The sequence below is a fragment of the Kogia breviceps genome, chromosome 5 (genome assembly GCF_026419965.1).
Source record: "Kogia breviceps isolate mKogBre1 chromosome 5, mKogBre1 haplotype 1, whole genome shotgun sequence".
NCBI lineage: Eukaryota > Metazoa > Chordata > Mammalia > Artiodactyla > Physeteridae > Kogia > Kogia breviceps.
In genome coordinates, this window is record NC_081314.1 from 66873997 (window position 1) to 66887472 (window position 13476).

The window sequence follows — 13476 nt, forward strand, 5'->3', positions numbered from 1 at the left end:
TGATGACTCTGCAGAACCAATACCAAATAGTTTAATGCCACTTTCTTGGCCGCATTCAACATGAGATATTGAGAAACTCTAGAGTGAGTAGTACCCTTTCGAATGGGCACTTAATTCTCAATGAATTAATCTGAATGAATTGGCTGAAAGGGCCATTATATTGTTTGAATTGGTGAGAATCCTCAACAAACTTCATTTAAAATGTATTTCACCACAACCATCCATCTTACCACATCCCTTGCCACTCCTCACCCTCTTATTAGCAGCACAGGAGCTTGATTTGATGACCATGCCCAAGAACACAGGCTGGAGGGACTAAGGCCCGCCGCAGTGATTCCAGGCAAGCGGGGCTCCACCCCCCTTGCAACCAACCAGCTCTGCTACTGGTCCCTCCCATCTATCACTCCACAGCTGGATATTCAGATCCGAGGCTCCGGGACTCCGAAGCCATTCAAAGACAGCTTGTTCCCCTCCCAGAGAATTATTTTATACACCGAGAGTTTTAGAAAATCCAAAATAATTTTATTCACTTTTTCAGATTTTTGCCTCCACAAGGTGTTCAGCAAACATGCTAAGGCGACAGAATGTCTAGTTGGTCACGACATGCAACGCTGACCATTGGACGGATGACAGCAGCGACCACGCCCACCTGAGCTACTGGCCCCAGAGCACAAACGGGGTTTGCGGGAACACACCGAACCACACGGCACTCAGAACCTGAGGTAGGTCTCTTTACAGTACAAAAAACTTCTACACCAGTGTGAGACACCGATGAGCAAGAGCTGCTTAAAGTCGCAGACTTTGGAGAGAGGAAGAGACTCTGCGGCGACCACAGGGAGAAAGGGGAACAGACCCACAAAATCCTGAACCCTGTCACTGAACTGTGGGCTCGTGGGGCAAATGAAGGCAAATGAAGAAGTACCATCGGGAAAAGCAGCAGTGGGCTCCAGGGTTCGGAACCGACGGGCTGAGGAGCCGGAGAGCTCTGTGCAGTGGCTAGCGTTAGGAACCTGAGGCAGTGGGACACTTGGAACAGACTCGATGCTTGTTGAGAAACAGCAGCGAAAAGGAGGAAAGCAGGAAGGACACTCCCCCCTCACCGAGGAACGTCTCGGCGATTCTCATTTCCGACGGAAGGAGCGAAGAGGAGTCTGGGACTTTGCCCCACTGCTCTCCCGACAGAAACAGTGAAGTGACAACAGGACAGAAAGCAGGAGCCCTGAGAATTCACGGTGCTCTGCGTGGCCTCCAGTGGCCCCCACTCCACCCTGCCCTGGAGTGGCTGCTGGGGAGGCGACAGGGGGGCCACTGGAGGGCCCGCTATTGCCATACGCCTTCCTTTGGGACACCCAGAAAACCCAGCACCGTGAAACAACCAGCTGGGGAAGAACATATGCTACCCTTCCTATAGTCTAATAGTGAAACCAGATTCTAGTGCAGCAAACTGTACAAAAATGATAGAAAGGAATCTGCACTGTTCTTAGCACAGTGCTTATTTTAATATAAAATAAACGGCTTACATTTTCACTGGAAATATAGGCTATGTACAGAATTATATATAGCTATAGCTACACGTATAAAGCTTCATTATAGGCCTCTGATACATATATAATAATGGTTCCCTGAACCTTTTAGAGTGCAATTAAGAACAAAAACTAAATTTTGTTTACATGAATATGGAATAAATACAATAATCAAAATATGACTCTCCCTAAAAGTGAAACACACAAGCCAATCCTGAATTGCTGTGCTAAAGATAAAATCGGGAAAGGCAAGGTTTCGGCAGGAGGACACGATGAGGGGCCCGCCCCAGGCAGGGAATGGCAATGCTCCAAAGAAAAGAGACTTGGGCGGCGGCAGGAGGAGTTAGCCCTTGACAGCAATCTTGTTCTCTGCAGCAGCAAACATGGCATAGAACCGGGAGCTGTCATTGGAAAGAAGGACCGATGGGGTGTCGAACTCCACCACCTGTAAAGGAAGGAGACGGTATCAGAATGTGACTCAGAGACACGTAAGGTGATTTAGAGGATCCACTGCTCAGGAAGGGGGGCAAAGCCCAAAGCCCCCTGAGGATGGAATCAAGGTGGCAATTCAAGTAGCCCTGTCATACCCAAATGGGTTCTTTTTTTTTTTTTTTCAACTAACCAGGGTTTAGTTAAGAGAAAGGTTAGAGAGAAAAACCTCCAGACCTCCTTCACATAAATCTCAATTCTTTCAGCCTTGGGTATGAAGGAATCAATCAACAAGGTCCTATAAGCTGCAGGGGAAAAAATTGCAGCTCAAGTCAAAGGCATACCAGGCAAATGTCATCTTATGCAAGCTGATCTGAACCTATGGATAAAAAAGGAACAGCTCAGGATGCCTAGTTGGCAGGGAAGTGAGTATAAAGTCAGTATAATCAATTCAGACAATTATCCATTCCTGTGATGGACTTCTAGGCGGCCACTGGAAATCATATTTCAGTAGAAAATGAATGATATGCTGGCAGAACCTGCCTCCCATGAGAGAGGACCCATACTCTCCCAGCCTCCCCTGCTGCAGGGCAAAGGCATGGAACACAACTTTGGCCAAGGAGAGGAAGGGGACATCTCCTAGGGTGCTTCTAGGAAAGGTTGTCCTGCCCAAGAGACAGGCATAAGGACAAAATGTTCTTCCTTAGGACTGGCTGTGTGAGGGTATGACGTTGGGTGCTAGAGCAGACATCCTGCACCATAAGGGGAAAGGTAGACACTGGCTCTATTGAGGGACAGGCAGATTATAAGCAGATCCATATGGGAGAGGGAACAAGAGGAAAGGGCTTTTTAGGTAGATGGAACTGTATGAGTAAGACACAGAGGTGAAAAAGCTTAGGGGATTCAAGATTGTTTATAGCCAACAGCACTGCCAGGAAATAGCAGGAAATGAAGAAGGCTGGGGCGCCAGATTGTGGGAAAGCTGGGACCAGCAAGAAGTTTGGCACCACTACATGACTGTAAAAAGCAGACATACAGGGTCTTCTCTGGTGGTGCAGGGGTTAAGAATCCGCCTGCCAATGCAGGGGACACGGGTTCGAGCCCTGGTCCGGGAAGATCCCATATGCCGCAGAGCAACGAAGCCCATGAGCCACAACTGCTGAGCCTGTGCTCTAGAGCCCGCGAGCCACAAGTACTGAAGCCCACGTGCCATAACTACTGAAGCCCACACACCTAGAGCCCGTGCTCTGCAACAAGAAAAGCCACGACAATGAGAAGCCTGCGCACTGCAGCGAAGAGTAGCCCCCACTCAACGCAATTAGAGAAAGCCCATACGCAGCAACAAAGACTCAATGCAGCCAAAAATAAATAAATAAACAAACAAACAAAAAAAAAAAGCAGACATATAGTGGCGGGCCTCAATAGCTTTGGGAAATTCTTGTGCATGTGAGTGAATTACTACGTACACGTGCTCTCTGACCTAAGTCAAAATGTTACTGTTTACAAGCAATGAAAGAACAGGTAGTAAAGCATAATGAGAACCCTATAAGAGTGCTCCCAGCTCAATCTCTTGACTGGGAGGGCTGCATACCGCCTACAGTCATTATGGCTGCTTATCTGAATGCTCAGAACTACTCTAAGAGGGGCATCTGCCCAGTCCTGCCAGGGGCCAGTTTTCCTCCCAGACAAGGCCACGTGCCAAGCCAAGGTCCCCTGGGGGCTCAGTACCTGCCCCTGGGCCAGCACCATAATCCTATCAGAGCCCAGGACTGTATGTAGGCGATGGGCAATCGTCAGCATGGTGCAGTCGGCAAATGCTTCTCGGATGGTCTCTTGGATCAGCAAGTCTGTCTCCGTGTCCATGGCAGCTGTGGCTTCATCTAGAATCAAAATCTGCCAGGGAAGAGAAGAAAAAGAGGGATCCGACGAATTTCTTAAGCATTCTGGTTAATCTAGGTTTCACTAAAATGTATTTTATGATTTGAATTTTATACCGTATATTGTTTTTTCTAAATAGCTACACGCATGTAAAAATACTGTTTTGCTTAGAACTGATATAACTTCAAACCCCTATGTTTGCCTTGATTTCCATGAATGAAAGGATATATGTGAAATACTGATCTAACAAAAGACTCGCCCCACTTGCTCTGTAACTCTAAACACGTACAGTAATTTTCTGGACCTCCCTTTTCCAGTTTTAAAATGAGGGGACTGGATTTGATGACCTGGATATGTCTTGCAGTTTAAAAATTTTTTAAATCCATGGTTTCCAGTACTACAACTACTCAGTGGCTAGAAACAAGTTGCTCTTGGAAACTGAAGGCTCAGGGAAGTTAAAAATAAAAACAAACAAGCAAACAAAATATCCATATACCCAAATCATGTCAAGGTTAATTTAGAAACATCACTCGGCGTATTTTTTTTTTTTTTTTTTTTTTTGCGGTACGCGGGCCTCTCAACTGTTGTGGCCTCTCCCGTTGGGAGCACAGGCTCCGGACACGCAGGCTCAGCGGCCATGGTTCACGGGCCCAGCCGCTCCGCGGCACATGGGATCTTCCCGGACCGGGGCACGAACCCGTGTCCCCTGCATCGGCAGGTGGACTCCCAATCACTGTCAGCGTACTCTTAATAAGTGCCACTGGGCTCGGAGCCAGGAATGTCTTTGGACCTCATGCCACAGGCAAAAGTTGTTCTTCCATCTTCCTGCGCTTCTCTGCTGATCTCCCCTTCCCTGTCACCCACCAAACTGCCTTACCTTACAGTGACGGAGCAAGGCTCTAGCTATGCACAAGAGCTGCCGTTCCCCCACCGAGAAGTTATCCCCATTCTCCATCACTTCAGATTCAAGTTTCAGAGGTAGCTGAGCAATCTAGGGAGAAAGGAAGTAGAGATTAGAAGGGTTAAAAAAAAAAAAAAAAAAAAAAAAAAGTAAAAATTGAAAGTAGAAAAAAAACAACAACTGAATTTTGTCAAAAATCCAGTGGCAAAAATAAATTATTCTGAAACAGATGAAACAATTATTAGCCCAGAACCTAGCTCACCTAGAAAGAAGGCACAGGTGTGATGATCACGTAGTAGGACCACATTTTCTAGGCCATTCCATATTTCAGCTAAACTATTCTATTAGTCTCATATCATCAAAACGTCCCAGAAATGCCAATATTTTCGTCCTCAAAGCCTGTCATTTTTGGTTCTGAAAATATGGTCACGCAATGAGAAATGGGGTAAACGAAATTACTCTCTTTCTGAAGTCCAAAGCTGTAGGCCCATGGCTGTCAAACCTTTCTTTCCATAAACTATAGAACCTATTCTTTGAGTGAAGTTGTTTGAGGCAGCCCAATATAAAGGTGATGAAGGCAGAGTGGATCTAGTTGAATTAGCGGAAGAGATCCTGGGCTTGTGTGCAGGAACACGAGACCCTACTGCAGGCCAGGAGTATCTGTAGATTGTGGCCCCTGGACGGGGCCTGCTGAGTTACCCTAAGAGGTCTGTGAATCCATACGCACACTTTCTCCATAACGGATATATCTCTTACACATATATAGATGCTTCAAAAAGATGTTGTACTGTTATAATTAATAAGAATAGAACTTGTTTTTAAGGCATTACTGAATTCTGAGTGGTTGTCATTAATATCTTCTCAATTAATGGATAGTAAAAAGGGCAATATGACAATGGGAGGGGGCTAAGGGGGGAGGTGAGGGTCGGAAGATAACAACCTTTATGCCCTTTCTGAAATGCCTGGGAAGCCCTGCTCTAAAGTGCTCCTCCACAGACATCCTGGAGGTGGAGGGAAAGGCTGGGCTGGACAGTGGTATCCAGAGCAGGCTGGAGAGTGACCACAGCATCCCTGTGTTTCCAGCTCTGAAATGTCAGCAAAGCTCTCCGTCAGCTCTTTACTTACACATTCTTTCATGTGTGTCCTTTCTAGGGCATCCCAGATCTGGTCTTCAGTGTACTGGTTGAAGGGATCCAAATTTGACCTAGTGAGAAACATAACAGGAATTCTCAGGGATCCAACATGTACGTGACCACGCTGCAAAGGCTGACTGTGGTAAAGGCTTAGACATTGGGGCTCAAACCCCATCCAGCCACAGGGGGAGGCTGAGATGGGAGCACTGCTGCCTGCCTGTCGCAGGAATGAGCCTCCCTTTCTTCTTTACAAAACTTTATTATTTTTATTATGTAAATGCTACAAGTTATAGAAAAATTAGGAGATACAGACATACAAAGACAAAACAAAAACTAATGTATGTTTAATGACTTCTTATCAGACCCTCAGAAACAAACATTGTTAGCACTTTGGCATAGATCCTCCTAGATTTTTTCTATGCATATACATGTTAAAATATCTATCTTGTATGTATAGACTTAGAAAAATGCCCTCTTTCTTCTTGCTGTACCAGGGTGAGAGCCCTGTCACTGAGCAGGGGTCTCAACAGCTGGTTGATCAGGAAAGGAGCCAATCCAGCAGGAAGGCAGAGGAGAAAGCTGAGCATACTGGGTTCAAGAGGAATGATTTTACTGGCATGGAAAACTAGTTTGGGGACTACTCTTGCTTACTGTACTAACAGTATCCACCTCAAGGACATCAAGATTGATACCAAAAGAACAGGTCTAGGTATTTCTGGAAGTGTTAAAGACAGGAGAAAAAGCTCTTTGTCATGGAGGATGAGGGTGAACAGGTGGTGATGAAACAGATATTGGGTGGAAAGTGGGCTGTTGCAATAATCTGGGGTGTCTTGTCTTCGATCTAAACGTTGCATTTGTGAGTCTAGTAATCTGAAAGGTATTAAGTATAATTTGCTTTGCTCACAAATTATGGTTGGCATATGGGAAATAGAAAAATCTTTGGGAGAACCTTAGCTCTGATCCACGCTTGTCTCTGTGTCTGGGGAGACTAACCCCAGGCGTGCACATGCAAGCAGGTCATTATCGCAGAATTCTGCCTGAGAGGAGAACGCAGGCAGGCTCACGCCATCTCTGGACTCCTGGGCAACTCTCTAACCGGCCTTGCTCTCTTGTGCCCCTTTGCACATGTGCTTCCCTCGACTTAGAACATGCGACCTCTCCCCACCTTTTTACTTGAGAGGCACTGGTAAAACAAGGGCTCTGGAGCCAGACTGCCTGACTCCTTCACAGCTTCTATCAATGACAGCTGTGTGACCTTGGCCAAGTTAGCCTAACTACTCTATGCTTCAGTTCCCTCAACTGTAAGACAGGGATAAAAGAGCACCTTCTCAAAAAGGTTGTTTCGGGGACTACATTTCACATGTATAAAGCACTTACAGCAGTACCTGCGGCAGGACTGGTAGCGTGTATGTGAGAGCTACGATTACTGTGTTATTATTATCATTGTTCTTATTCCTTGGCTGTGATTCCTTCTTGTCCTTCAGCTCTCAACTTAGATGGGGTCTTCAGGAAGTGTCTCCTTACCCTTCAAGCTTGGACTGGGGGTCCCCCCTGCTCACCCCTATAATGGCACTCGTCACTCTGTTCACTTGTCTCTCTCCTCCATTGGATTAGAATCCTTGTCTGGATCTTTTTCACTGTTGTAGCCCATGTACACTGTCTAATATTTTTTGTAAGAAAGAAGAACTTATTCCTCCCATGCTTATTTGAGTTCCTGATAACAGACATTAGTATGTCACAACTTAAGTATTTTCAGTAATAACAGAGGCAGAAAGCAGCATGGTGGAGGGCGGGTGTGTGCACACATAGGATCCGGGCAGACTGGGTTCGACCCTTGCTCTGCCTCTTACCATCTGCGTGACCTTGGACAAGTTAGTCCTCAGTCTCCTCATCTATACAATGGGGAGATAGTGACACGACCTGGTAGGTTGCTGTGAACATGAGAGCTGTGTAGATACAGTGCCTGGAACACGGCAGACACTCGATAGCTGGTAGCTGTTAAACTGACAGGGGACATGGTCACTTTAGATGCCTGGTTGCACTGCTTGGTGGTTTTGACTCTTACATTTGATGCATTTTTCAAGTGGACACAATAATCCCAGGATCCTGAATACCAGGATCCGAAATAGTTCTGATAAAGTCCTAGCCGTGAACGATCTAGATGGGGAAGACATTCTCTGCAGGCATGCCATCTAGGAAGAGCCCTCTCACTTAAAAGAATGATGGTCTAAAACTGAAATGGCAGAGCATGGGCCTAAGACTAAGGAGAAGCTCACGTGCTTCTAATCAAAAAGAGATGCTGAAAGCACCTGATCTTCCTTGTCCCTCTGACACTCCAGAGTCTGCCTGAGCTTTTGCCTCAGGGTTGATGAGATCCGTGTCTATGGCTCTCTCTCCAGCTGCCTTGCACACTGATACACCAACAGATCAGGGTGAAACCTGTGTTCTCCATCCCAAGTCTGAGGGATCAAAGGTTAATCACGTTTTTGTTTGGTTCAACACAGACTGGTGGGAATTCCCATGGGGCAAGATTAGCACAATCCACCTCCCCGCAAAAACAACAAGATTAGCACAAGCCTCTGAGTGACATTTACCTAGATGGCAATGCAAGTTTTCACAATAAAATATTCTCTCTCCTTTTGTGTCTAACATGGACTTTCTCATATTTTACAGCAGAATTCCTGCCCTTAGGGGTCACAACAGGCGTCTCACTTTTGAACCATAATGCTCAGAGCTCTTTTTTTTCTTTTTTTTTTAAAAAAAACAAGTTCCTCGGAGCTCTTTACAAGAGTCTTCGGAAGTCCTCATCAAACCTAGACAGAAGGGGCACCCGTCCAGTGGGAAATCACAACTGGTTCCATACAGGGGTCATGTCCTGCTTTGCCTGGTCTCTTGCTCCTCACCCTCCACCTTGGTCTCTATACAGCTGCCCCACAGGACTGCACGCTGGAGAATGGCCTCTGCCCATTACAGGGAATCAACTCTGACCTCGGGCAATAGGACCTGAAGTCGGTGCGCATGTGGTTTAGTGCCGGGCTGCTCTGGATCTGCATCCTGCTCTGACTGTGATTCCCTCTTAGCGTCATGGGACCCTATTGACCTAGAACCTCCCCCTGTCGGACAGTTCTGCTAGGTCAGTTCCTGTTGTGTCTCCATGTGCCCAGGTTCCTATCTTGACAGCCTGCTCAGGCTCCCAAGTTTCGGGGCCCCACCTTGCTCTGGTTTTATCCGTGAGCTCCCTGGTTATAAATATCTGCCTTTTGGGGTCTCTGAACACTGCCCAGTTGCCACTGCTGTGGTCTGTTTGCCAGAGGAAAACCCATATTACCTAAGGCTGGAATTCCCAGCACCAACAACTTGATAAATTGCCACCTATGGTTTGATACCTCACTTTCTGGATTTCCGGCTTAGCCCATCTCCTACCTCTTAAATCTTCCCTTTCTCTACCTCTTCCTGGAAGGAATGTGTAATTCTAGGTTTTAGATTTTACCACTTGTTCAGATTCCTCCCATGTCTGAGTTGAGTCCTTTGTACAGAGCTAAAGACCTCAACAAACATATGTTCAAGATTGAAGGGTCCATAATGTTCGTTTCCAGGAAAGGAATGTGTAGAGTTCCCCTAGACTTAGTCTAGGAAGTGTTCTTTAACACTGTACAGTGATGCCTAGTGTCATGGGTTGAAGAGTATCTCCCAAAAAGAAATGTTGAAATCTAACCCTAAGTACCTAAGAATGTGAACTTATCTGGAAATAGGGTCAGTGTAGGTGGTTATTAGTTAAGATGAGGTCATCCTGGAGTAATGAGGTGGGGTGGACCCTTAATCTAGTAGGACTGATGTCCTTATAAGAGTGCCACATAAAGACAGAGACACAGAATGAGAGGGCCCACGTGACAACAGAGGCAGAAACTGGGATGATGAATCTACAAGCCAAGGACACCAAAGACTGTTGGCAAACCACTAGAATGTAGTAGAGGCAAGGAAGGATCCTACCGCTTTCAGAAGGAGCATAGCCCTGCTGACAACTTGATTTCATACTTCTAGCCTCCAGAACTGTGAGAGAATAAATTTCTGTGGTTTTGGGCCACCCAGTCTGTGGTACTTTGTTGCAGCATGCCAAGAATACAAATACATCTAGTAATTCATCAGATACCTCTTACCAGATAAATAGTTAAGTACACAAGAGTGCACTGCTCACTGAGCAGCTGCCCCACCAGACTTGGCAGACACATAGACGGGCTTGACATTCAACCCCGCCCAGGCCCATCACACCAGCTGAAGGAGACTCCCAAGACTAAGCAATGGGTTCCAGGTATGTAAGGAATATTTACGTACACCAGCAGGTGGTAAACATACACATTAAGGCAGACCAGACTGATCTCAACAGGGAACTCCATCAGGAATGAAAAAAATATATATACCCTCATTAGAGGGACCAGATGGTCCTGGTCTGACCCACAGATACAAATGAAAGCAAAGTTATACATCCACTGCATCAAGTACTCAGCTGGGTAGATGGAGAGAAAGAAAAGCATCTGAGCATGAAGGCACTTTTTTTTTTTTTGTGGTACGCGGGCCTCTCACTGCTGCGGTCTCTCCCGTTGCGGAGCACAGGCTCCGGTCGTGCAGGCTCAGCAGCCATGGCTCACGGGCCCAGCCGCTCCGTGGCATGTGGGATCCTCCCGGACCGGGGCACAAACCCGTGTCCCCTGCATCAACAGGCTCTCAACCACTGCGCCACCAAGGCACTTATTTTTAACAGTCAGAACTCCTGGAGTCCTATGTTGCTCAAAGTGCATTTTCACCTTTGGTTCTTTATATGTTACTTTTAGCAATATTCTAAGTTTACCTATTGACTACTACTGAATAAGGTCAAGAGTATCTTCCGGGGTGTTTGAGGATACAGCAATCCCCTCCGGGCACACAGAAGACACCATGCTGAACCACATAGTCCTCTGTCGGTGGTGGGTGCCTCCCTGCAGCCGCAGCCTCAGGACAGGAGACTACGGGACCCTCAGACATTCGTCTCTCAGGAAGTTAAAGGAAAACTCAAAATAGTTATTCAGAAACAAGGCTTGGCTTTTAGTTAAGAGTAGAGTACATGAAAAAGACTAAAGAGTACAGCAGAGGTTGTGTGAAAATTTTTTTTCAAGAAGAGGGACAGAGGCTGTGCAAATCTGAAAGCAGATGAGATTTTGAAGATGTTGGAAAAAGAAAGGTAACTAATGGTCAAGACCCCTGAGGAAGCAGGCACAACCCTAGTTTTTGGAGAAAGACATTATCTCTCAAGGTAGTGATTAAGGAGGCTGTGGTGATAACTTCAGAGACAATACAGTGAGTGGAGTGAGGGAGAGCCCAGGCTCTCAGCCAGACAGCCCAGGTTCTTATCTTTGGGCAAATAATTTAACCACTCTGGTTGTAGCTTCTTCATCTATAAAATAGGCATAATAATAGCACCTACCTCATTTGAGTTTTGAGTATTTGATGAATTAATACAATTTAAATGCCTAGGACAATTCACCGCATAATAAGTCCTCAATATGCTTAGCTACTACTATTAATGTTGTTGTTCTTTAGAGCAGCAGTATCTGGCACCAAAGGACTTTTTTCTTTCTTTTTTTTTAAAGACAATTTTTTTAGAGCAGTTTTAGGTTCACAGCAAAATTGAGAAGAAGGTACAGAGATTTCCCATATACACCCAGCCAGAACTTCAACAAAAGTTAGATAACATCTAGTGTTCTTCATATATATATATATGAAGTGATCCTATATATATATATATATATATATATATAGGATCACTATATATATATATATATATAGGATCACTATATATATATATAGTGATCCTAGACTCAGCATTACTTTCTGACATGGAGATTAGAAGCTTTGGGGGATTCCCCGGTTCCACAGGGACTAAGACGTCAAAAAAAGTAAAAGGGGGTCCCTTAAACAACAGAATAATTCAAAGACAAATGAAAGACCTTGAGATTCTAAGATTCTGCTTCAAATTTGGAGCAACTTCCATTCCCTCTAGAGCACTAGGTGCTTCTGCTTGAAGGTGTCTGGGCCCAGAATGAACCAAAGCAGAGTGGGTCAGTTGTGGGCTTAGTTGTTTTTGTTGTGATTTTGAGTTGAGAGCTTGAAATATTTCTCAAAAGCAGAAAAAAAAAAAAATTAATGGGCAGTTGGAAAAGGAGAGAGAGCATCTGAATAGGAAGAACTGAGAACACTGCCTCTTGCTAACGAAGGGATGCCAGGCAGAGATGCTCCAGGTGATGAGAAGTGCTCACCCCCCACCAAGGAGACTGAGACTCAGAGACACACTAGAGTGACAGCTGAGGACAACTAGTCTCACTAAGCGGCAGATTAACCACCAGCCAAGGCAGGCTGCAGACAGTCCATAAGGATGGAAAGCATTTGAGCAGGAGCTGGTTAGGGCAGAGGCAAAGAGATAGGCTTCCCAAGACCAGGAAGCACAGGTCCTCTGGGGAAAGAAAAGTACTGCCAGGACCACAAAAGAGAGAAGGTCAACAAAAGTGTTTAGGGCTGGATGAGAAAGGACCTCTCTTCCTGGAGCCAACCATCAGGGCGAAAGGCAGAGGAAAGGCACTGGCCACAGAAACACAGGCCCTACAATTCAAACCCAGACAGTTCGATGAGGGAGGGCTGGATGAGCTATTGGAATGGACTGAGATTCTGGCGAATCTAGGTAGAAGTGTGCCCCTAAATGATCTGGTCTATCATTTATTTATATTTGTATGTAGAACAATTCAGAAATGTTTAACTTGCAAAATTCTCTGAGTTCTGTTTGTTTGACTTTGGTTTTACCTTGATTTCCTTCTAAGAGCTCCTGATATGTTTTAACTGCATGTTGGTATCTCCAGGAGAGGTACGCACCCCCCAATGCTGATTAAAGGCAGTGGAGATACAGTTTTCAAATTCAGAGTCTCCAGGAGGTATCTGAGGAAGCAGCTGATCTACCCTGCCTTTGCCTTGGGAAACTCATTATAGGCCTTCTAATTTTCTAACAAAAGCAAAAGAACACCAAAAGCTGGATATTCTTTTAAACCTATGAGAAACCTGAGAGGATAAAGGGAAGATAGAACATCTGGTATTTAATTTGTCCTCAGTGTCTACTACTGACTTAAAAAGTCAAAATTACAGCAGGCAGAAAGTGACACTTATATGATTTCCTAGGCTTGCACAGCCGCCTAACCAAACAGTGCTCTGAGCTCAATTACTAAAATCTCAGTCAACAGCACACCAGCCACTGAGCTTGTCCATCAAGTGGCAACATATCTCTGGAGCTGATAACAAATGGCCCCATCTCCCACGAAGGCTGTGCTTCCAGTGTTCTACAAACATCAGCCAGCAGGTCAATTCTTAACCATTAACTCTAGAAGCCCGAGTCACAGACCCAAATGAAGTGCTGTAAAAATTTGAAATGAACACTGATACTTCTTGGTGGCAGCATATTCAAGGGAAGTCTAACGTTTAACATGCCTTATTTCCTAGTTCTCTTTTTTTAAATTTATTTTTAATATCTTTATTGGAGTATAATTGCTTTACAGTGTTGTGTTAGTTTCTGCTTTATAACAAAGTGAATCAGCTA

At 45.3% G+C, this 13476-nt stretch overlaps 1 protein-coding gene across 2 annotated transcripts in view; it reads right to left on the bottom strand.

Annotated features, from left to right (window-relative positions):
• Window positions 1-500: 500 nt before the first annotated feature.
• The window catches only part of ABCC5 (ATP binding cassette subfamily C member 5), a 91773-nt gene continuing 78797 nt past the window's right edge, over window positions 501-13476 (bottom strand). For both annotated transcript variants that reach the window (XM_059064511.2, XM_067034118.1), the window contains 4 exons: window positions 5857-5935; window positions 4708-4821; window positions 3681-3845; window positions 501-1968 (listed from right to left, as the gene is read on the bottom strand). In XM_059064511.2, the coding sequence (XP_058920494.1) occupies window positions 1867-1968; window positions 3681-3845; window positions 4708-4821; window positions 5857-5935 (460 nt within the window). In that variant the 3' untranslated portion in view covers window positions 501-1866. The remainder of the gene's footprint in view (window positions 1969-3680; window positions 3846-4707; window positions 4822-5856; window positions 5936-13476) is intronic.